Raw genomic sequence first — 24,119 nt, 5'->3', positions numbered from 1 at the left:
ACAAGCGAGAGGGACAAGCGAGAGGGACAGGAAAATGTCATCGGTTCAGTGACTCTTCAGAGATAGGACCACAGAGAGCCTGTTGGGGAACGAGCAGCAGCCGAGCACAAGACCCAGCAAGGGTGACAGAGTGCCCAGCGCTGAATCAGCAAGCAGCTCATTGTGTAATCTCCCTCACATACAGGCACACCCACACACAGTTTAACAGCAAGGGGGAAGGCTCAGTAAAAATAAACTATAATTAGATGAAAAACAGGCCCAAGTGCTCTTTTCAGAAGTTACGGTTGCACGCTTCAGTGGGCCTTTACATTTTAAGTATCTGAGCTAATATGTAGCCCAGGATGATCAGTTCTAAGCTACATATTAGCAAGATACTTTAACCCTAAAAGCACCGACAGGAGTACATTTTGATCCCAAGGGATCAAAAATGTCAATTAAAAAAATTAAAATAAACATTTTTTTATCCTTCTTAAATGTTAGTAATGTCATGCAACTAGTAACTGACAAAAACACACAATTTACCATGTTTCTGTGTTAATATGAAGGAATTACCAATTATCTATTTTGCATACTAGTGGTGCATAGCTAAATTGAAAATCTGGACTCAGTAGTAAACTGTGATAAAAGCACCAAATTTGACAGAGGAAGATGTATGGACCCTGAAAATGTTTAGATATGGAGTGGCAGCCACTACAACAAAAACATGTAAATACATATTTAGCTTCCAGTCAATGTCTTTATACCAAGTCAAGAGTCTCATATTTCAAATGCAATTGGAACGGCATTTTGGCAGATCTTTAAAAAAAATGTTAGACTATAAATAAAAATGTCTCAGGTCAATTGTCCAGGAAAATAAAATCCCATTGCAAAATAATGCTTTTTAGCCTATTCATTGATGTAAAAACCAGTCAATGGAAATGCATGTTACCAGTCATGCTTATCGGTCTATAGATTCATTTCTATAATTTAAATGGTATTAAATTGGCGCATGTGTAATTTAATTAGCAGTTATGTTTATCACACACACAAGGCATACAGACACAGAGCCTATGTGTGGAAAATCTGCCAGACAGCGCAAAGCAGCTGCTACAGCTCCTCAAACAGCTCATTGTGAAACGTGTTGTTTAAAAGCCCAATCACTGCGTAACAATTCTAAATGCATATCGGGTGTTAAATAAATGTTTTGATGGCCAGTTGGCACAATTAAAAAGAGCTTCTGTTTTCATTTCTCAAATGGTAATTGAAGCATGTACCCATTCGAGATTCAAGTGCATATAGGCAACAGTAGTTAGTCTTCAGCGCATCACACCACTTTGCAATGAGCTGGAGGCCGTATGTATTTTGAAAACATATACTTAATAGTTTGAAACCTGAACGTTGTACTTCATATTATGATGCATGTCTTACCTTGCTCCAAAGTACAATCCAACCATAGAAATGTGGGAGGCAATTATTTTATATTATAAATACTTCCATATGCCATTGAAACCAGTAGCCTATTTCTCTCATGATCTATTGGTTTTCAAATCAAATTATTTTCATTTTCCAGTAGCCAAAGGCACATCCTAGTCATATTAGCAACCCATGCACAACTCTGCCAGGACGGACATAGGATCAAGAGAGACACTCAAAAGTGTTTTAGTACTATATCTCTTGACACAATGATGAAAATAATCATGGCCTCTAAACCTTCAAGCTGCATACTGGACCCTATTCCAACTAAACTACTGAAAGAGCTGCTTCCTGTGCTTGGCCCTCCTATGTTGAACATAATAAACGGCTCTCTATCCACTGGATGTGTACCTAACTCACTAAAAGTGGCAGTAATAAAGCCTCTCTTGAAAAAGCCAAACCTTGACCCAGAAAATATAAAAAACTATCGGTCTATATCGAATCTTCCATTCCTGTCAATTTTTAGATAAGGCTGTTGCGCAGCAACTCACTGCCTTCCTTCAGTCTGGCTTTAGACCCCATCATAGCACTGAGACTGCACTTGTGAAGGTGGTAAATGACCTTTTAATGGCATCAGACCGAGGCTCTGCATCTGTCCTTGTGCTCCTAGACATTAGTGCTGCTTTTGATTCCAAAAGAATGTGGTGATCGATGGTGAGATTGGAAATCCTAATTGGACTACACGGACAAGTTCTGGCCTGGTTTAGATCTTATCTGTCGGAAAGATATCAGTTTGTCTCTGTGAATGGTTTGTCCTCTGACAAATCAACTGTAAATTTCGGTGTTCCTCAAGGTTCCATTTTTAGGACCACTAATGTTTTTACTATATATTTTACCTCTTGGGGATGTCATTCGAAAACAAAATGTTAACGTTCACTGCTATGTGGATGACACACAGCTGTACATTTCAATGAAACATGGTGAAGCCCCAATTTAGCCCTCGCAAGAAGCATGCGTTTCAGACATAAGGAAGTGTTTGGCTGCAAACCTTCTACTTTTAAACTTGTACAAAACAGAGATGCTTGTTCTAGGTCCCAAGAAACAAAGATCTTCTGTTGAATCTGACAATTAATCTTAATGGTTGTACAGTCGTCTCAAATAAAACTGAAGGACCTCAGCGTTACTCTGAACCCTGATCTCTCTTTTGACGAACATATCAAGACCATTTCAAGAACAGCTTTTTTCCATCTACGTAACATTGCAAAAATCAGAAACTTTCTGTCCAAAAATGATGCAGAAAAATGTATCCATGCTTTTGTTACTTCTAGGTTAGACTACTGCAATGCTCTACTTTCCGGCTACCTGGATAAAGCACTAAATAAACTTCAGTTAGTGCTAAATACGGCTGCTAGAATCCTGACTAGAACCCAAAAATGTGATCATATTACTCCAGTGCTAGCATCCATACACTGGCTTCCTGTCAAGGCAAGGGCTGATTAAGGTTTTACTGCTAACCTACAAAGCATTACATGGGCTTGCTCCTAGCCATCTCTCTGATTTGGTCCTGCCGTACATACCTACAAGTACGCTACGGTCACAAGACGCAGGCCTCCTAATTGTCCCTAGAATTTCTAAGCAAACAGCTGGAGGAAGGGCTTTCTCCAATAGAGCTCCATTTTTATGGAATGGTCTGCCTACCCATGTGAGAGACGCAAACTCGGTCTCAACCTTTAAGTCTTTACTGAAGACTCATCTCTTCAGTGGGTCATATGATTGTGTAGTCTGGCCCAGGAGTGGGAAGGTGAACGGAAAGGCTCTGGAGCAACGAACTGCCCTTGCTGTCTCTGCCTGGCCGGTTCCCCTCTTTCCACTGGGATTCTCTGCCTCTAACCCTATTACAGGGGCTGAGTCACTGGCTTACTGGTGCTCTTTCATGCCGTCCCTAGGAGGGGTGCGTCACTTGAGTGGGTTGAGTCACTGACCTGATCTTCCTGTCTGGGTTGGCGCCCCTTCCTTGGGTTGTGCCGTGGCGGAGATCTTTGTGGGCTATACTCTGCCTTGTCTCAGGATGGTAAGTTGGTGGTTGAAGATATCCCTCTAGTGGTGTGGGGGCTGTGCTTTGGCAAAGTGGGTGGGGTTATATCCTTCCTGTTTGGCCCTGTCTGGGGGTATCATCGGCTGGGGCCACAGTGTCTCCTGACCCCTCCTGTCTCAGCCTCCAGTATTTATGCTGCAGTAGTTTATGTGTCGGGGGGCTAGGGTCAGTTTGTTATATCTGAAGTACTTCCCGATGTCCTGTGTGAATTTAAGTATGCTCGCTCTAATTCTCTCTTTCTTTCTCTCTCTCGGAGGACCTGAGCCCTAGGACCATGCCTCAGAACTACCTGGCATGATGACTCCTTGCTGTCCCCAGTCCACCTGGCCATGCTGCTGCTCCAGTTTCAACTGTTCTGCCTGTGATTATTATTATTTGACCATGCTGGTCATTTATGAACATTTGAACATCTTGGCCATGTTCTGTTATAATCTCCACCCGGCACAGCCAGAAGAGGACTGGCGACCCCACATAGGAAGAAACCAGGCTATGTTTTGGCCTTTCTAGGGAGATTTTGCTAGCCACCCTGCTTCTACACCTGCATTGCTTGCGGTTTGGGGTTTTAGGCTGGGTTTCTGTACAGCACTTTGAGATATCAGCTGATGTACGAAGTGCTATATAAATTCATTTGATTTGATGCGAGTTGTTGCATCTTAAGATCTCCCCTCTTTCAAAATTTATAATTGATATTTTCATCGCTATCACATGAAACCGCTCATATGTGCAATGTGCTTTGGACAAGTGTTTTCCCGCTAAATGCATTATGGAACGAAAACATTTGTGCGTACTGCCTTGTGCGCATTACGGAGCTTCTAATGTGAAGAAGTAATCATGTATCAACATTTTAAGCTAAATGTTCTTATCGATTGCATCAGCCTCATTGCTTTAAAAAAAATGTATGTACCTTATGCCTACTGGTCGTATGAATTTGGGATCTATCGTCCCACAACTGTTCCCGAGTCTGTTTAGAATAGGCCATGTCTTTCTCACACAGAGCTGACCAATAGAATACGTAACCTTTACTATGGATATTACATTGACATAGGCAAGTGATTTTGCTGTTCGTTATTCATCTTGTTGTCTGAGGAAAAAGTCAATGTGGCAGTTATTCTAACATCTTCAAAGTGCGCATTGGAATTCGCATACCTTTGCATCCTGGGAGTTGCATGTTCTGTTAAAATGAATTACCAAAATGTGATTTCTGTTATTCTGAGCACCACGGGTGGACGGCCTAATCAGGTTACGCACCCACTTCATATCAGTCCGTTCATTTTCTCAAAAGTTAATTCAAATTTAAATGCTGCCGGTCAAATGTCCAGAAACACATTTTCCTAATGGAAACCCTGCAGAGTTAATACCCAATTTCATTCCAGAAAGTTATAGCGAAAAGACTGATGGCAACGGCACCTAAATAACGGTGACCATTTTAGGTCGTACCAGTATGTCAGCCTTTGAGTATCACAGAAACACAACACGTTCACTAGAAATGTGTGAGCATGGAAAATAAATGCTTCTTTCAGGGGAATTTAAACCATCCATTAAAAAAGGTTAATATAACAAAGTGTCCTTGCAAATCATTATCAATTTATGGTCAAATATTACCCGTTGGTGCTTTTAACCTAAATATATAGATGTTGGCGCATTTAGTGTTAAAATTCACGGGAATCATCAAGGAAAGCTGACAACCACTTGTGCCCTCGATCAACTTCACCAATTCAATCCGGGAGCCATAGAATATGCCTAGGTAGACAGCAGTGCATATGGGGCTGCAGGTTTCTATACCAAACAGCAGCAAAGGATTCATTTGATTTAAATTCAAAACAGTGCACTCAAACACTCCACTGGTTATATAGACTAAACCAAGTGGGGAAACAGTTCAGATAGGTGCAACATGCAGCACATTACAAGTTCCCCATTAATAAGCATTTTGCCTCAGGTGGGGACCACCAGTTGAGCCCCTGTCAAGCCCAAAGGAGAACATGTCAAATATCCTCTTTGAGACTTGACACCCACTTCCCAAGAACAGGTCATCATTAATTAATATTCAACATATGACAACTGTGTGTTAAGAACCTGGGGAGTTCTTGTCTATTAATCCTCCTCGCATTATGCCTCAATCCAGCACCACGAAAAAAATTGTCATTGTTGGGTCGAAAATGTCGATGCAACCCACGCACACAGTCGCACTAGGCACATAGCGGCACTGACTACTGTATTGTTTGAAGATGAGAACACAAGTTATTCGTTCACGGAATAGCTCGCTATTACACCAACTATTAGTACCTCGTGCAGCCTACAGTATGCATTGAGCTGCGGTGATGAGACATTGTTCTGGACAAATCCAGATGTGTTCTCACAATAGCGCCTGATAAGGACTATTTTTTGTATGTGAATAACTGACCGAGATCATACCCATTCAATTGTGTTTTAAAATACAATTTATTTGACAAACCATGAGTGAAATTCATAAACCTCTGTCATAAAAATGTCGTCACCTCTCATTTAATCAAAACTAGGCTAACCAGCCCAGGCGCTATCTGAGGAACAATCAACTTCTCTAAAGAGAACAGGGTTGAGCGTTCTTCAGCTACACAGGTGCGAGCATAAGACTTGTAACCCGTTCTAGACGGTAAAAACTGTGAACTAACCACATTTGATCAAACAGGCGCCACGGCCAACACACACCGCTGTCACTTTGTAACGAAGTGAAGTTGAAGTGGCAACAAGTTCACTTACCAAAGTTTGTTCATACTGTAGCGCGCGCTGATCGTCGCCGGCCATGGCTGCGTTGTGTGGCTCGCGCTACCGGTAGAAGTGACAGAGAGACTGGGTGAGGAATTATTTTGAGGTTGCAGTGAGACACAAGTACTCTCTCTTGTTTGCGCGTGATTAGAACATGGGGCTAATTAATGTGTCATGAAGTTGATGACATTCACGAGATTAACTCAAAAGTGCTGCATAAGAGTTCCTTGATTTTATATCCCAAAATCTCTTCCAGGATCCACACAGAAGCGGAACTTGGTGGCTTGGACGACACACCCCTCTAGCTCGTTCAAATGGTACAGTCTGTCCTTTGGAGTTTTTTGGACAGTGAAAGTTCAGGATTCCGCTGAATGTTATCTAAATATTTTAAATGCTTGCTTGCACCTTGACGTTTTGTCAGTCAAATATATCCATTGAATGATAAAATAATAAACTATCTACGCTGTTCTGAAATGTTTAGATATTGGTGTGTCTGTGTTGAAAGGTGTTTTATTTTCAAGGTGTCGTGATTGCTATTCAGTGGAGTCATGGGTAACTTGGATACGTGCAGTGTCTGAAAGTGGGCGGATCAATAGTAGTGTATGTACGGAAAGCGAATCAGCTAATTGGCCAGATTTGTTGCCACTCAAGACCGTTTTGCGTGGCTGATTGGGATGCAAGACGAGTCGATTGCTGACAACTGTAGTGTTTAAGCTAAGCCTAACCCTTTTCCTAACTTTAAGCTAATTCTCCTTACCTGCCACGATCATTTTCTTAATGTGCTACGCATTTAAGCTACACCTAACCTTAACCTCACTCTCCTAACCTGCCAGGTAACCTGCTATGTTCATTCTCCTAACCTGCTACATTAGTTCTCTTAACCTGCTATGTAAACATTAAGCTGACCCGTGGTGCACCTGGCTATGGCTGGTCTAACCAATAATGGAGCGCTGATGTTACACCTATCCAGAGTATGTGAGAGGAGTGAAGAGCTGAGCATGCCCGATTTGACTGGAGCTCAGAGCAAGATTCCCAAAAGCTGTAGCTTCAGCCTTCTAGCCTGATCCAATTTCACTCCAATAGCGCTTCAGTAGCACTCACTTCACCAGCTCAGGGCATGCTCGGCCCAGCGTGCACTTTCAGTATACTTGTGTGCTGCTATAGCCCCTTGAAACTGATAAAACAGACAGGTGCAAAATCAAGGTGACTTACAAAGATGAGGACCAAGAGAGGGAGTGCAGTGAGGTAGTGTCCACACAACTTAAGAATCATTGTGGAATCTGAAGAGACAAATGCTGAAAGCATATGATGGTGCACTTACTACATCCACACGCTAAAATAAAGGACTGAGGTGGGTAGCTAATTAAGTCTGTCATTGTAGCAAAGTATTTTAACAAAAAATCTGATATCTTAAAAGTTTACTTCATTTTTGTTCTATTATCTATACCAGTGGTTCCCAAACTTTTTATAATCCCGTATCCATTCAAACATTCCACCTCCAGCTGCGTACACCCTCCAGCACCAGGGTCAGCACACTCTCAAATGTAATATTTTACATCAATAGCAGTCAATATTAATCGTCATCTTAATTCATTCTCATCTGAAAGTTGTACATTCTTGGTTATCTGCACAAACCCTGGCTAACAAGTTGAATCAGCAATACAAAATTGGGTTTAATTATTTATTTACTAAATACCTAACTAATTACACATACACATATTTAAATCATAACTTGATTACAAATTACGTCGTAAAGGAAAATGTCCCTGGCGGGCAGAACAGATATGATAGCTTGTTACACAAAAGAAAAGGGGCTCGGTTTGTGCGGGAAGACTGAGGAACAAAGGGAATAAGCTGTGCTATCGTAAATACAGTATCTTATGCATTCTAAATTACCACCCATTTGGAAAAGGAAAATGCAATAACTATTTACTCTGAGCTGCGCTTCGGTAGGTTGGTGGTAGATGGAAGGTCGTGTTGCCCAACCAAGTCCTTTGAAGAATGTCTCTGGTTGTCAATTGGATACGTTGTAGTAACATCTTTGGGTGATAGACGGGATACTCTGTCTGTTCCTTCCTAACCCTCGTTTGCATCTGCTGTTGCTAACTCAACGGCTAGGAGATTTTCACTTCTGTAGAAAATAAGAGTTCAAAGTTCATACCATTCGCAACCAAAGCTCACGCTGATGTTGGCTTCGTTCTGTAGTTATTATCTGAACCATTCTGACATAGGACCGTCGTCCTCGGAACAGGAGGTTATATTGTCATCAAGGGCTTATATAGGAAGGGAGAGGGGGGCGTGTTTGAAAAGTTTTATAGTCCATGTCCCTTCACAGGGGCGGGCCACTGATTGAGCAGAGCCGCATCTCATGAAAACCCAAATCTCATATTTTAGAAGCTAAAATCACATTTCATCCCATCACGAATAATTTCATATTCAAACATTTAAATTGAACAACAATTCCATGTGAATCCAATAACTCTGATGTGTAGACTTTCCACTGTAGAGTTTGTCATCTTATCATTGATGAGAATGTCTCAGATGACAACCGAACTGACATCATATTCATTAAGTACCACTGCATATGTTCCATTGGTCTGATTACCAGAATATAGTCCATCTCCCCCCACCTACTGATGTTCCCAGAATCTCTATGTTAACCAAGGGTTTTGCAAATGTAACCTCAGTAGGGTAGAGAGAGGAAAAAGGGGGAAAGAGGTATTTATGACTGTCATAAACCTATCCCCCAGGCCAACGTCATGACAGTCCCCCCCATGTTGGGTTCAATCTTGCGATTAACCTGTATATTGCAAACCAACATAAAATTACTGTGGTTGTCCTGGTTGTGGACCATCGATGTGGTCCCCATCTGGTGGTCGACCCGGGTAGGGTTTCTGCGAATGAATTCCGCTCCATGGCTGGACAGCAGATGTCCAGTTGGTGATCGCTGTTGCAGTCCCCCCCTTCTGGTGTGGTCGACCCGGGTAGGCTGTCTGCAAATGAAGAAGTCCGCTCCATGGCTGGGCAGCGGATGTCCGGATTGGGATCGCCGTTCCGGACCCGTCGTCTGGTCGTCCAGACTGGAAGATCTGGGCAGTAACTTAGGCAGATGTTAACAACGCACGCACACACACTCATGAAATATATCATTGCATTTCCTCCCAACTGAGCAGCGTTGTGGCACTAGCTGATGGTTGTATGTGGAAGTTGTTGATGGCTCTATCACTTTCTACGTGCCGAAGAAAATGAAACAACAATTATGAAAGCATAAACAAAACAAAATATAGTTATGCCACCTTAATCATCTAATTGGACTGTATTCTATCTACGTCCATGGTCTTGGCAAAATGACACTGTCATGCCATTGTCTAATGTCATATCTAGGGCTTTCTTAATTTGCGGGGTGTTTCTTAGGGTACTATCCTAAGTTGATAACTATAACTAAGTCTACAGCTGTAAGGCACTAGTTTTGGGCAGTCTACAGGGATGACCTATGGACTTCTGAGAAGAAAACTGGTGAGTGCTGTAGCTGTAGGAGTCAAAGGCCTCAAAATAAATGTTCAACTTTACTAAGGCTGGTATTTTGCTCGGACCCTTAAGTGATCCTAGCATAAATCCTAATTGGATGTTCCGTTGTGCGTGTGAGTTTATGCTTACGCAACCACAAATGTCAAGGGAAGGAAACCAAGTATCCTGGCAGATTACAACTTGTTCAGAATGATTCTGACGTAGTCAGGTAATTTTCAGGTCAATGCCTGGAGGTCAGTCAGAATTGGTGTCGCAAGAGACTGTAGTGGTTTTACTACCAGTCACTGTCTTCCACTATTGTAGTGGTGGTAGGTATGAAGAAGTACACTTCATAGCTATGTTATCCACGGAGGAGCTAACCTCATGACGGAAGTACTCTAAGTATTAGACCAGTCGTACGTGGTGTGAACGTGGTTGATGACTCCTAATAACTTTTATCCTGAACGGAGGGTTCTATTTATTAGTGGTGTGTGTTAACCATTGGAAGAGTGCAATGGAGATTCCCTTCCCAGTGTTGCACTCTGAGTGACTCCTATGTTGCTATTATTAATAGCTATTTAACTTGTAAGGTTACTAATCCTCTTACTGAGTGTTGCTGGACTGACTGTGGTATTGGTACTGGTATTCAAGGGGTCCAGTTGTCCTACCGATTTATTCTGAAATGTTATCCTACAGGAATACATGATTAGAGCATTTTACTAGTTGTCTTGTAGTGATTACTACACATGGCAAGGAATGATTATTGTTGCCATTTGTTTGGAGGTGGACAAGTCCACTGGACTTCCTTTACGACCAGTGTGGTACACCTCAGCACTATCTTAGATGTGTTCTAAGATAATCCCCGTCTAGGGGCCTGTCTGCTCCTCACTGTTCTCAAAGGGGAGTTTACAACTTCAATGGCCGCGTTATTATGAGAGTGGCTGTAACCTTTCAACCAAATCTCCTGGTGGTTGTGCTTCAACACCCTCAGTGGCTGTCGAGGGCTGTCAGTCACCATCCGTCCGTCCGTGTGTGGCAACCTCTTCAGTACCTGCAAACTGAGACTAGGATATCGGTCTGTGATATCGCAAAGTGTTTCACCAGTGGGAGTCATCGGGTCAGTTGCTGGACTGACACCATTAGTGTCATTGTAAGGGTTGACAGTCCCCCACAAAGCAGAAGGTGTATCATCAGAAGCAGAGTATACTCTGCGCATCAATGTTTTTCTTGCTGAGACTGCTGCAGTGCTTGCGGAAGTGTCCGAAGGGCAAGAGAAGTTCATCTCAACTACCGTATTACGCTACTGCAAGGAGGAGGGAAGTTGCTCATTCACAGAGACAGCTGGCTCGAAATCATGACAAGAATGGTGAATCAGATTGGCTAATGGAATGTGTTGAGATATCGTAATATCTCCTTGGATCGGATTCTGCCCCAAGAGGTTTCTAAAAGTAGTTTTCCCAAGGGGTGCTGTTAAGAGATACCCCTCGTTAATGACTGTGTTTCTGTCACAAACCTCGCCGAAGATGGTGCCTCTTCCTGTTCGGGCGGTGCTCGGCGGTCGTCGTCGCCGGCCTATTAGCTGCCATCGATTCCCTTTCCGTTTGTTTTGGGTTATTGGGTAATTGGGTACACCTGTTTTGTATTAGGGTTTGTTTGTAGGGTATTTAAGGGCACTAGGCCCGCTGGGTATTTGTGCGGGCTTGTTTTTGTTACTCTGTGTTTGATGGTGTGAGTTATTCGTGTATTTATTCTCCGGACTATTTTGTCCTGTTGTTTGGACTGGCAACTTATATACGCCCTGTGTGTTGGCGTGACTGTTTTGTTGCGCTGGGGAATAAATCTGAAGAAAAGACTGAACCCTGCTCTCTGCGCCTGATTCCACCCACCACTCCTAGTTGATCGTAACAGTTTCAGCTAGCATTAGGGGAGGACAGTGTGGTCGGTGGAGAAGGCACTGTGGCCTGTGACCATACCTGGTTGGTTTTCCAATCCATCAATGGGAGTAACCGATCCATCAAGTCTGCTCCAAGTAGCAGGGGTACAGTTTAGAGGCTGGTAACATACACAGGGTGGACGAGAGATACGTCCTTGAAGTGTAGTTTCAGCATGACTCTCAATGTGAGAGGCGAGGTAGTCTGAGTGACCCCTCGAAGTGTAGTGTCACATTGTTCCACTTTTAACCAACGTTTAGTTGGCTTCAAAGCCCTTTTTAGATTATCAAACCATGTTTGAGAGATGAGTGATATTGTCGCACGCAAATCAATTAGCGCATGACAAGTTAAGCAGTCCTCCAGGACTGTTTCCAGGTATGGGCATTTAGATTCGTGTTTAGTGGACATATTCCACACAAAGTGGAGTGGTCGTTCGCAACGACCTGATGTGTCTGTTCAAGGTGGAAGCAGATCGACTTTTCAGATTTTTAGTGGGCTTGGCATTAACGAAGCGTTTGACCTTTTTCTTCGCAACCTTTGTATCAGAGTCTATAGACAGAGCCTGTGGGCTTGTTTCTTGATCAAGCGGGCCCTGGATAGGGTCTCGAGTGAGAGCGGGAGAGATTTGAATTTTAACGTCCTTGCTATGGGTGTTAATTCCTGTGGACCTGGTGTCCGGTAATTCCCTGTGTAGTCCTTGTGACTTAACTTTTAGCCTTTTCTCAAATGTTTCTCGCTTTAGTTCTTCATGTAGTGGAACTTCTGGAGAACATTGGTCTACGTTTTGATCATCCTTCAACCCTTTGTTACCCTTGTGATTTGACACTTTGTGTGTGTTGGGTGCAGGAACGTAGTGAACAAGTCGATTGTAGCGGTAGTCGTTTTGATGGCGGCGTACTTTACAGTTATTTCGACCGAGGAGGTTATTGGAATCATGGTTACATGGTAGAAACTGCTTTTGGGCGTCATCTCTTAATGCTCCAATACCTGATAATGCACCCTCTAACTGGAGTGAGTGCTTCTGGTCAAACTTCAAAACCGAGTGGTCAGGGCTCTTAGCGTTGCGAGCTTTTGATGCCTCAAAAGCTGTGCTTGCATGCTCTCTGAGTTGTAAGATCGGCAAGCCAACGTGTAGGTAATGAAGGTAGGATGCATGTTCGACAGGAACATTTGTTTAAATGGTAACAGGTCTTCCATGCCTGTTTCAGTGAGTAGGCCAAAGTAAGGTGAACGAAGCCTATGATAGTAAGCTTGTGGGTGTTCGAGCTTGTTTGACCGTGTTAGCCAGTGAGCTATTGTGTTTGTGAGTTGCAGAACCACTGAATTCTAATTTCAAAGCTGTGGCAAGTTTAGCGTAGTCATTTAACACGTGTTGCTGTTGTAGGCGAATGGACCTTGTCACGTGTCTATTCGACGTTCGCTTCAACAGTTAAACCATGTCAGAACCCGTAGCGTTCGGGTAGCCATCCAACGCGTCCTCTATGTCAGCTAGGAACGTCTCAGTATCGTTTGGCTGACCTGGAACGGGGTCAAAGATGGGGAAATTCTTGACGAGTTTGACAAGGTATTCCGCGTCAAGCGGGCGGAGAGGGTTGGCTTCACCCTGCGGGGAAAGTGTGGGGCCAAGAGGAGAAGCCAAGCTTTGGCTTTGTTGGCCAAGAGGCGCCATATTACTCAGTGCCGAATGGCCAAAAGTAGAAGACTGAGGGACACTTAATGGAGGCAATGTCTGAAACCTATCAGCTAAAGGCTAGAGCTGCCGCTTTCAAGGAGCGAGACACTAATCCAGACGCTTATTAGAAATCCTGCTACAACCTCTGACGAGCCATCAAACAGGTAAGCATCAATACAGGACTAAGATCGAATCTTACCATGCCGGCTCTGATGCTTGACAGATGTGGGAGGGCTTGCAACGTATCACGAGTGACAAAGGGAAACCCAGCCGCAAGCTGCCCTGTGAAGCAAGTTTATCAGACGAGTTAAATTCCTTCTATGTTTGCTTCAAGGCAAGCAAAAATGAGATTATCAGCTGTTCCGGACATCTGCGTGATCTTGTTCTTCGTAGCCGTTGTGAGTAAGACCTTTTAAACAGGTTAACATTCGCAAGGCAGTGGGGCTAGATGGAATACCACGACACGTATTCAGAGCATGCGCTGACCAGCTGGCAAGTGTCTTCACTGACATTTTCAACCTACCCCTGATACCAACTTGTTTTAAGCAGACCACCATAGACCCCATCTCCAAGAATGCCAAGGTAACCTGCCTAAATGACTATCGCCCCTAGGCGATCACATCTATAGCAATGAAAGGTTTTGAAAGGCTGGCCTTGGCTCACATCAACACCATCATCTCAGACACCCTGGACCCACTCCAATTCGCATACCGCCCCAACAGATCCACAGGTGACGCAATCTCTATTGTACTCCACACTGCCCTCACCCATCTGGAAAAAATGAATACCTATGGAAGAATGCTGTTCATTCACGACAGCTCAGCATTCAACACCATAATCCCCTCCAACTTCATTACCAAGCTCAGAACCCTTTGAACACCTCCCTCTGCAACTGGATCCTGGACTTCCTGGCGGGCCGCCCCCAGGCATCGAATATCCCTTTGACCATTGATATTAATTACACTTTGGATGGTGTATCAATCCTAACTCAGTTGCTGGAGAAGAGGAAAACCACTCAGGGATTTCACCATGAGGCCAATGTTGACTTTAAAACAGTTACAGAGTTTAGTGGCTGTGATAGGAGAAAACTGAAGATGGATAAACAACATTGTAGTTACGTCACAATAATAGCCTAAATGACATAGGTGAAAAGAAGGAAGTCTATACAGAATACAAATGTTCCAAAACATGCAGGCTGTTTATAATAAGGCACCAAGGCTTTCGACTCTGTCAATCACCACATTCTTATCGTCAGACTCAACAGCCTTTGTTTCTCAATTGATTGCCTGCCTGGTTCACCAACTACTTTTCTGACAGAGTTCAGTGTGTCAAATCGGAGGGCCTGTTGTCTGGCGGTCTCTATGGGGGTGCCACAGGGTTCAATTCTCGGGCCGACTCTCTTCTCTGTATACATCAATGATGTCGCTCTTGCTGCTGGTGATTCTCTGATCTACCTCCACGCAGAAAACACCATTCTGTATACCTCTGGCCCTTCTTTGGACACTGTGTTAACTAGCCTCCAGAAGAGCTTCAATGCCATACAACTCTCCTTCCATAGCTTCCAACTGCTCTTAAATGCAAGTGAAACTAAATGCATGCTCTTCAACTGATCGCTGTCCACACCTGCCCGCCCGCCCAGCATCACTACTCTGGACGGTTCTGACTTAGAATATGTGGACAACTACAAATACCTAGGTGTCTGGCTAGACTGTAAACTCTCCTTCCAGACTCACATTAAGCATCTCCAATCCCAAATTAAATCTAGAATCGGCTTCCTATTTCGCAACAAAGCATCCTTCACTCATGCTGCCAAACATACCCTCGAAAAACTGACCATCATACTGATCCTCGACTTCGGCGATGTAATTTACAAAATAGCCTCCAACACTCTACTCAACAAATTGGATGCAGTCTATCACAGTGCCATCCGTCTATCACAGTGTCATTTTGTCACCAAAGCCCCATATACTACCCACTACCGCGACCTGTAGGCTCTCGTTGGCTGGCCCTCGCCAAACTCACTGGCTCCAGGTCATTTACAAGTCTTTGCTAGGTAAAGCCCCGCCTTATCTCAGCTCACAGGTCACCATAGTAGCACCCACCCGTAGCACGCGCTCCAACAGGTATATCTCACTAGTCACCCCCAAAGCAAATTCTTCCTTTGGCCGCCTTTCCTTCCAGTTTTCTGCTGCCAATGACTGGAATGAACTGCAAAAATCACTGAAGCTGGAGACTCATATCTCCCTCACTAGCTTTAAGCACCAGCTGTCAGAGCAGCTCACAGATCACTGCACCTGTACATAGCCCATCTGTAAATAGCCCAACCAACTGCCTCCTCCCCATACTGTATTTATTTATTTATCTTGATCCTTTTCACCCCAGTATCTCTACTTGCACATTCATCGTCTGCACATTTTACATTCCAGTGTTTAATTGCTATATTGTAATTACTTCGCCACCATGGCCTATTTATTGCTTTACCTCCCTTATCCTACCTGCCCATGCTGTATATAGACTTGTTCTACTGTATTATTGACTGTATGTTTGTTTATTTATGTGTTGTTGGATGTGTCGAACTGCTTTGCTTTATCTTGGCCAGGTCGCAGTTGCAAATGAGAACTTGTTCTCAACTAGCCTACCTGGTTAAATAAAGGTAAAATAAAAAGTAAAACTGCAAAGAAATGTAATTTACACTGAGTATACCAAACATTAAGAACACCTTCCTAATATTGTACAATCCAGGTTGCACCCCCCTTTGCCCTCAGACAGCCTCAATTAATGGGCATGGACTCTACAAGGTGTCTGAAGCATTCCACAGGGATGCTGGCCCATGTTGACTCCATTGCTTCCCACAGTTGTGTCATGTTGGTTGGATGTACTTTGGGTGGTGGACCATTCTTGATACATATGGGAAACTATTGAGGCTGAAAAACACAACAGCATTGCAGTTCTTGACAAAAACCGGTGCACCTGGCACCTAATACCAGACCCCTTTCAAAGGCCCTCCCAGGCCTACCCATGTCTGCGCCCCTGCCCAGTCATGTGAAATCCATAGATTAGGGCCCAATTTATTTATTTCAATTGACTGATTTCCTTATATGAACTGTAATCGTTGAAATTGCTGCGTGTTGCATTTCTGTTTTTGTTCAGTATAAAACATGACACCGCTATTAGCTAGAAATGGGTTCCTGTTGATAGTGTGAGGGTGTGTGGGGGGAGTGTAAACGTTTGTGTGTGTTTAACTGAATCATTTAATGTTGATTTCCAATTACTCATTCACTCCACCTACAAAGGTAGACTATAGCAAAATGCTCTAAAGAATGGGTCAATACCCTGTGGTCACTATTCTGTATAGGTAAAAGCTAAACCAAACACAGAGTGATTCATAATAAATTGCATTTGAGGAGTGCTTTTCCGTTAAATACATAAATCACAAATCTCTTGATTGAACTATAATATACTTTCATTTCCAAAGTATATTGTCACAGAGATCCAAATTACACAAACTATATTTTATGGATTAATAATAAAAAAAATACATTATTGAATGATTGAATTCATCCAGTTGAGTGGGTCTTTGTTGAAAGTTTTTGTAACTTTGACATGGAAAATAGTTATTTCCCCAAACTACTGAGCATGTCTGCCTTTTAATCTTCCTCTCCTTCAAAGGAAAACAAACTTGTGTAAAAGCTTAAACTTCTCTCGATTTGCCGTTTCTGAGTCAGATGGAGATGTCCTTGGACACCAGGGCTGGGGTCAATTCCATTGAAATTCCAGTCAATTCAGGAAGTAAACTGAAATTTACTTGAAGGAGTTCCCACATATGCTGAGCATTGTTGGCTGCTTTTCCTTCACTCTGTGGTCCAACTTATCGCAAACCATCTCAATTGGGATGAGGTCAGGTGATTGTGCAGGCCAGGTCATCTGATGCAGCACTCCATCACTCTCCTTCTTGGTCAAATAGCCCTTACACAGCCTGGAGGTGTGTTTTGGGTCATTGTCCCGTTGAAAAACAAATGATAGTCCCACTAAGCGCAAACCAGATGGGATGGTGTATTGCTGCAGAATGCTCTGGTAGCAATGCTGGTTAAGTGTGCCTTGAATTCTAAATAAATCACATACAGTGTCACCAGCAAAGCCCTCCCACACCATCACCACCTCCTCCATGCTTCACAGTGGGAACCACACATGGAACCTAAAATCTCAAATTTGGACTCATCCGACAAAAGGACAGATTTCCACCGGTCCTATGTCCATTGCTCGTGTTTCTTGGCCCAAGCAAGTCTCTTCTCATTATTGGTGTCCTTTAGTAGTGGTTTCTTTGCAGCAAAATCCACCATGAAGGCCTGATTCACGCAGTCTCCTCTAAACAGTAGATGTTGAGATGTGTCTGTTACTTGAACTCTGTAAAGCATTTATTTGGGCTGCAATCTGAGGTGCAGTTAATTGCCCATTTTTGAGGCTGTTAACTCTAATGAACATATCCTCTGCAGCAGAGGTAACTCTGGGTCTTCCTTTCCTGTGGCGGTCCTCATGAGAGCCAGTTTCATCATAGCGCTTGATTATTTTTGAGACTGCACTTGAAGAAACTTTCAAAGTTCTTGACATTTTCCGGATTAACTGACCTTCATTTCTTAAAGTGATGATGGACTGTGGTTTCTCTTTGCTTATTTGAGCTGTTCTTGACATAATATTGACTTGGTCTTTTACCAAATAGGCTATCTTCTGTATGCCATCTCTACCTTGTCACAACACAACTGATTGGCTCAAATGCATTAAGAAGGAAAGAAATTTCACAAATTAACTTTTAACAAGGCACACCTGTTAATTGAAATGCATTCAAGGTGACTACCTCATGGAGCTGGTTGAGAGAATGCCAAGAGTGTGCAAAGCTGTCATCAAGGCAAAGGGTGGCTACTTTTATTGAAACTCAAATATAAAATGTATTTTGATTTGTTTAACACTTTTTTGGTTACTACATGATTCCATATGTGTTATTTCATAGTTTTGATGTCTTCACTATTATTCTACAATGTAGAAAATAGTGTAAAATGAATAAAAACCCTTGAATGAGTAGGTCTGTCCAAACTTTTGACTGGTACTGTATATTCAATAGCTTAACAAAATATATTTCTTGTCTCATCTCTATTTCCAGGAGATGTTCAATCAGCAACTAACGTCTTTACTGTTGAGCTCACTCATTATCCTACAAGCAGCACACACCCACACTCTCTCTCTCTCTCTCTCTCTTTCACCCCTCTCTCTTTCACACACACCTTTTCTCTCTCTCTTCCCCCTCTCTTTCACACACACTAACTCTCTCTCTCGTTCTCTCCCACATACACCTATTCATACACATCACAGGTGGTCGTCCACCTGCCGTTCCCTCCTGTTTTCAGTCTAGTGATTTTACTCCATGCATTTCAATGTTATTCACTTTGATCCTGCTGGAGAGCCACATGTTTGCAGGTGTTTGTTCCAGCCCAGCTCAAATACAACAAATTAGTTCAATTCCTGATTGAATAGCTGGAGTGACCTTGGCTAGGGTACATGCTGCCTGCTCTCTCTGTTAGCTGTTAGCAGTAAAAACCTGGATTGATGAGCACGCTTCTCTGATATATATGAGAGAGAGAGAGAGAGAGAGAGAGAGAGAGAGAAAGAAAAGATGAAGAACGAAGAAAGAAAGAGAGAGAGAGAGAGAGAGTTTTGGTGTCCAAACTTGTAAACATACTTATCCCTCATACTACTAACATATTTTACATACATGGATTACCAACTGCGGTCATTTTGAGCCCAAGAAGAAACTAGAAACTTAATTATTATCAGAACATCATTAGACGTATAAATAATGTTATCTGAAATAAATAATAACCAAAACAGACTTATTTTAGCACAATTACTGTTATTTTGCTTATTCTGTAAAACAAAAATATTATTTTTTCCCTTCAATAATGTGCAGCTTCTTTCCAAAGTACAAGCCACATAAGTACTAAAAAGCTAATTTACCATTATTTTATTTGAGTATAATTTTGTTTTTATACATTTGAAGTGAATATAAATTTTGACATATGTATGTGGTAAAAAATGACTGGCGGTACACCAAAATGTGAAATATTTGTCATTTTATTGACAAAAAGAGATTCATCCATTGATCCTAAGAGACAATGACCAAAAATAGGGCTAAGTTGTCTTTCTTTCTTTACCCCACAGCCAGCATTAGCATCACTAGGATGCTTCAAAAAGCATGTCCAAATCCTAAAAGTCACTTCAAACCAAATGGTAAGATATAGCAACCCAAATACCATAACATGTTGCAGATATAAGATATTGGAGGATATTATAGTAATTCTGGTATTTATATAACATTTCTGTAAAATAAATCCAACATTTGGAGAATACAGAGAATGTATATTCAGAGTGTACCTTGTCTCTGTATTACAGTTCTACCAAGTATTCATACCACTGACAGACTTTTATCAGCTGTTTTTACTGCAACAAAACATCATTTATATGTAAGGTAATATCTATTTTGTACATGGTCATACCTAGTTATAAGCAGTTATAACCATAGGCGAGTACATAAGGTATGCCATCTCTGCAGGTGATCTGTCTATCTGGTCCCTCTTCCCCCTCTGGTGGTATGGATAACTTAATGTAATGTCTCCAGAGAAACATCATTGATAAAGATCCCTCTTCCCCCTCTGGTGGGATGGATAACTTAATGTAATGTCTCCAGAGAAACATCATTGATAAAGGTCCCTCTTCCCCCTCTGGTGGGATGGATAACTTAATGTAATGTCTCCAGAGAAACATCATTGATAAAGGTCCCTCTTCCCCCTCTGGTGGGATGGATAACTTAATGTAATGTCTCCAGAGAAACATCATTGATAAAGATCCCTCTTCCCCCTCTGGTGGGATGGATAACTTAATGTAATGTATCTAGAGAAACATCATTGATATAAAGTATATTTTTTAGATTTAACTTAGAATTATTACCTTTTAGAGAACACACACTAATTATACAGCTCTGGATGTAGATTCATAGTATATCCGAGTTCTGCATTGCAGTTCTATAAAGTAGTTATACCATTGGCTGACTTTATACACCATTGGCAGATTTTTATATGCACAAAAATAAGGTTATTTTGGTTTTGCACATAGCCATATAATATGTGGTAGGAGAGTACATGGGGAGCCATATCTCTGCAGCTGAACTGTATATCTGGTCAAAATCACCGATACAGCCCCCCAGCAGTTATTTTTTTAAAGAAGCCTCGTAGCAGCCGCCAGTGTCATGTCTTATCTAGTCTTTCAGTGCTCTTTTTCTCTCTCTTTTTCAAATCCCCTCACTTCTGTGAAGCGCAGTGCAGAATCAGAAGAGACCTTTCTGTTCTTGTCATCTCTATGGAGAGAGAAAGGCGAGTGATTACTGTGGACCATCCCTCAGATGGTCATCTCTAAGCCTGAGTTGGATCAGGAGCAGACAGATATACACTTCTAAAGAGTTCCTCTGAGGCGATTGGATAGGGATTCCTACATGTAATGCAGCTAATGCAGCTATTTCTCTAGGGATTCCTACATGTAATGCAGCTAATGCAGCTATTTCTCTAGTGATTCCTACATGTAATGTAGCTAATGCAGCTATTTCTCTAGTGATTCCTACATGTAATGCAGCTATTTCTCTAGGGATTCCTACATGTAATGCAGCTAATGCAGCTATTTCTCTAGTGATTCCTACATGTAATGCAGCTAATGCAGCTATTTCTCTAGTGATTCCTACATGTAATGTAGCTAATGCAGCTATTTCTCTAGGGATTCCTACATGTAATGTAGCTAATGCAACTATTTCTCTAGTGATTCCTACATGTAATGTAGCTAATGCAGCTATTTCTCTAGTGATTCCTACATGTAATGCAGCTAATGCAGCTATTTCTCTAGTGATTCCTACATGTAATGTAGTTAATGCAACTATTTCTCTAGTGATTCCTACATGTAATGTAGCTAATGCAGCTATTTCTCTAGGGATTCCTACATGTAATGCAGCTAATGCAGCTATTTCTCTAGTGATTCCTACATGTAATGCAGCTAATGCAGCTATTTCTCTAGTGATTCCTACATGTAATGCAGCTAATGCAGCTATTTCTCTAGTGATTCCTACATGTAATGTAGCTAATGCAGCTATTTCTCTAGTGATTCCTACATGTAATGCAGCTAATGCAGCTATTTCTCTAGTGATTCCTACATGTAATGTAGCTAATGCAGCTATTTCTCTAGTGATTCCTACATGTAATGCAGCTATTTCTCTAGGGATTCCTACATGTAATGCAGCTAATGCAGCTATTTCTCTAGTGATTCCTACATGTAATGCAGCTATTTCTCTAGTGATTCCTACATGTAATGCAGCTAATGCAGCTATTTCTCTAGGGATTCCTACATGTAATGTAGCTAATGCAGCTATTTCTCTAGGGATTCCTACATGTAATGTAGCTAATGCAGCTATTTCTCTAGTGATTCCTACATGTAATGCAGCTAATGCAGCTATTTCTCTAGTGATTCCTACATGTAATGCAGCTAATGCAGCTATTTCTCTAGTGATTCCTACATGTAATGTAGCTAACGCAGCTATTTCTTCATGCTTTCTGTCCTTCACATTTTCTCTTTCTCTCTCAGGGATGGACATATGCCCTCATCTCTCTCTCTCTCTCTCTCTCTCTCTCTCTCTCTGTCTCTCAGGAATGGCTGGAAGCCCTCATCTTTAGGATGAGACAGAGAGTGAATATCAAAATGAGTTAAAATGTACTTGCTTCTCACAATCTCTTTATGTCTCTTTCAAGGATGGAGGAATACTCATCTCTGGAATGAAGTTCCATGATGTGGAGTCTAGACTTTGAAAATAACATTTCTAAGAGGCCTCCAAGACCCTATTAGAGGAGATCTTAGCAGACCTTGTTGTTACTCCCTCCCTGTTGCTACAGTATATTATGAGCAGGTACAGACTTTCATGGTTTCTTTTGTATATTTGAGATGAACAGGGATTCTATTTAAAAGCAACTGTGTCTCACAGGTGCTGTCTGAACCTTTCCAGAACATCCTTTAAATTGAACATCTATACAACATCAACCAATAACAGATCATTGGTAACTCTAAAATGCAGTGAATTTATGCAATTAAGCCTTGAAATCAGTACAACTACAAATAGCTTTATCCATCTTCCTGGTGCTGCTGATGTGTGTAGAACAATGAGGTATTAGAAATCACTAATCGAGCAAGGTAATTCACTCACACATGCACACATATGTCCGCGGCACGCGCACACACACCACACACACATACACACACCACACCGGATGGATTAGTGGACTTGAACAGGGGAGTCGGCTGACAGGACTATTCAGAAAACAGCATGGTTAAGGAATACTCTATGATGTTTTAGACATCCTCCACATACACACTCACTACTGATGGATTTAAGTGAATGAATTTCATTAAAACCTCATGTTCCTTTTAAAACGAGTCATTTCCCAATAACAAGTTTTTGGGTAGTACTGAAAACAAACAGAGCCAGAAGGGAGGGAGGGAGGGAGGGAGGGAGGGAGAGCATCTTCTCCATGTATTATCCTCCATTCCTTTTACATGTATGAGCAAACAGCATTTTCACCAGAAATCTATTTGCTGCACTGTGTGTGTGTGTGTGTGTGTGTGTGTGTGTGTGTGAGTGAGAGAGAGAGAGTCTGCCCCAGTACCCCATCATCGTGTGATTTGAGCGCCTCCGAATGTGCGCATGATGCGATGATGACGATCATAGGTGACCACGTCGACACCGCTGGCCTTCCGTCTGACCTGAGCCGGGGGTCTGAGAGACCGGGTGAGGGTGAGGCGAGGGAATGGGGGCAATAGCTGATGAATGGGAGATGAGACCAGGTTGAACATTTCCCCATACTCACCATCCTTTCCTTAATGCGATATATCCAGTTCACAATCCTAAAGTGTCCCTGTTGCTCCTATGGTGTAACCGCTGTCAACCGCAGTCAAAGAATCTGAATTATAATCGGTATCCCTGTTGCTTCACAGCCTCATCCGAAACTGCCTCGCCTACTGCCAGGTTTATCGCGCCGCTGATGAGAAATCGTGCTGTTTAGTCCAACTTCCAACCTGAATTTCTCCCAATCGATCAAGTTGCGAGGGCATAAACATACAGATTGGTATAGGTAACAGTAGACGTGACGTCAACTGCATATGTCTCGTTATTTTGGAGGGGGGATAGAAACGCACCACAATCATTCAACAGCAAGTCTTGCCAGGCTGGTACAACGGAATATCGATTATGTGTTACAATGCGGGTGCTTCCGCAATTTCTGGTCCACTCGCGCCTCCACATTTAACATTTAAGTCATGTGATGTTGATCAAAGTAGGATCAAAGTAGGATAGGGATGGATAGGCTTCGCGTATCATTGTCGTAGTAGAGTAGTCTATACTAAATTGATCATGCCAGCAGTCCCATTCAAAATGTCACCACAGGGTTGAATTAAAATATGAGTAAAATAGTGAATACCCCACCTCCCCTTTGCTTTGAATGTGTTGTTCATTCGTTCTACCCTGTGCTACCCTGCCTCACATGAGTGCAGTTAATTTGGGTTATTTTTTTTAGATTAGTTCTCTACCTGGCAACCGGTGTGGTGGGTTAACTCTATCGGTTGGAATAGCGCGACAGGAGCACTCCATAAACCACGCCCCAGTGGGCAGATCTTGGCGTGTTGCACTGGGACACGTTTTAATACA

At 42.4% G+C, this 24,119-nt stretch overlaps 1 protein-coding gene across 1 annotated transcript in view; it reads right to left on the bottom strand.

The window, feature by feature from the left end:
• Nucleotides 1-6,516, bottom strand: part of LOC115141954 (chloride channel protein 2-like) — a 167,447-nt gene extending 160,931 nt beyond the window's left edge. The window contains 1 exon segment of the mRNA XM_029681382.2: nt 6,224-6,516. Within this exon segment, the coding sequence (XP_029537242.2) occupies nt 6,224-6,268 (45 nt within the window). The 5' untranslated portion in view covers nt 6,269-6,516.
• Between the last annotated feature and the right edge of the window lie 17,603 nt (nt 6,517-24,119).

Source organism: Oncorhynchus nerka, linkage group LG14, assembly GCF_034236695.1.
Source record: "Oncorhynchus nerka isolate Pitt River linkage group LG14, Oner_Uvic_2.0, whole genome shotgun sequence".
Classification (NCBI taxonomy): domain Eukaryota; kingdom Metazoa; phylum Chordata; class Actinopteri; order Salmoniformes; family Salmonidae; genus Oncorhynchus; species Oncorhynchus nerka.
This window is presented reverse-complemented; position numbering and strand designations above follow the sequence as displayed.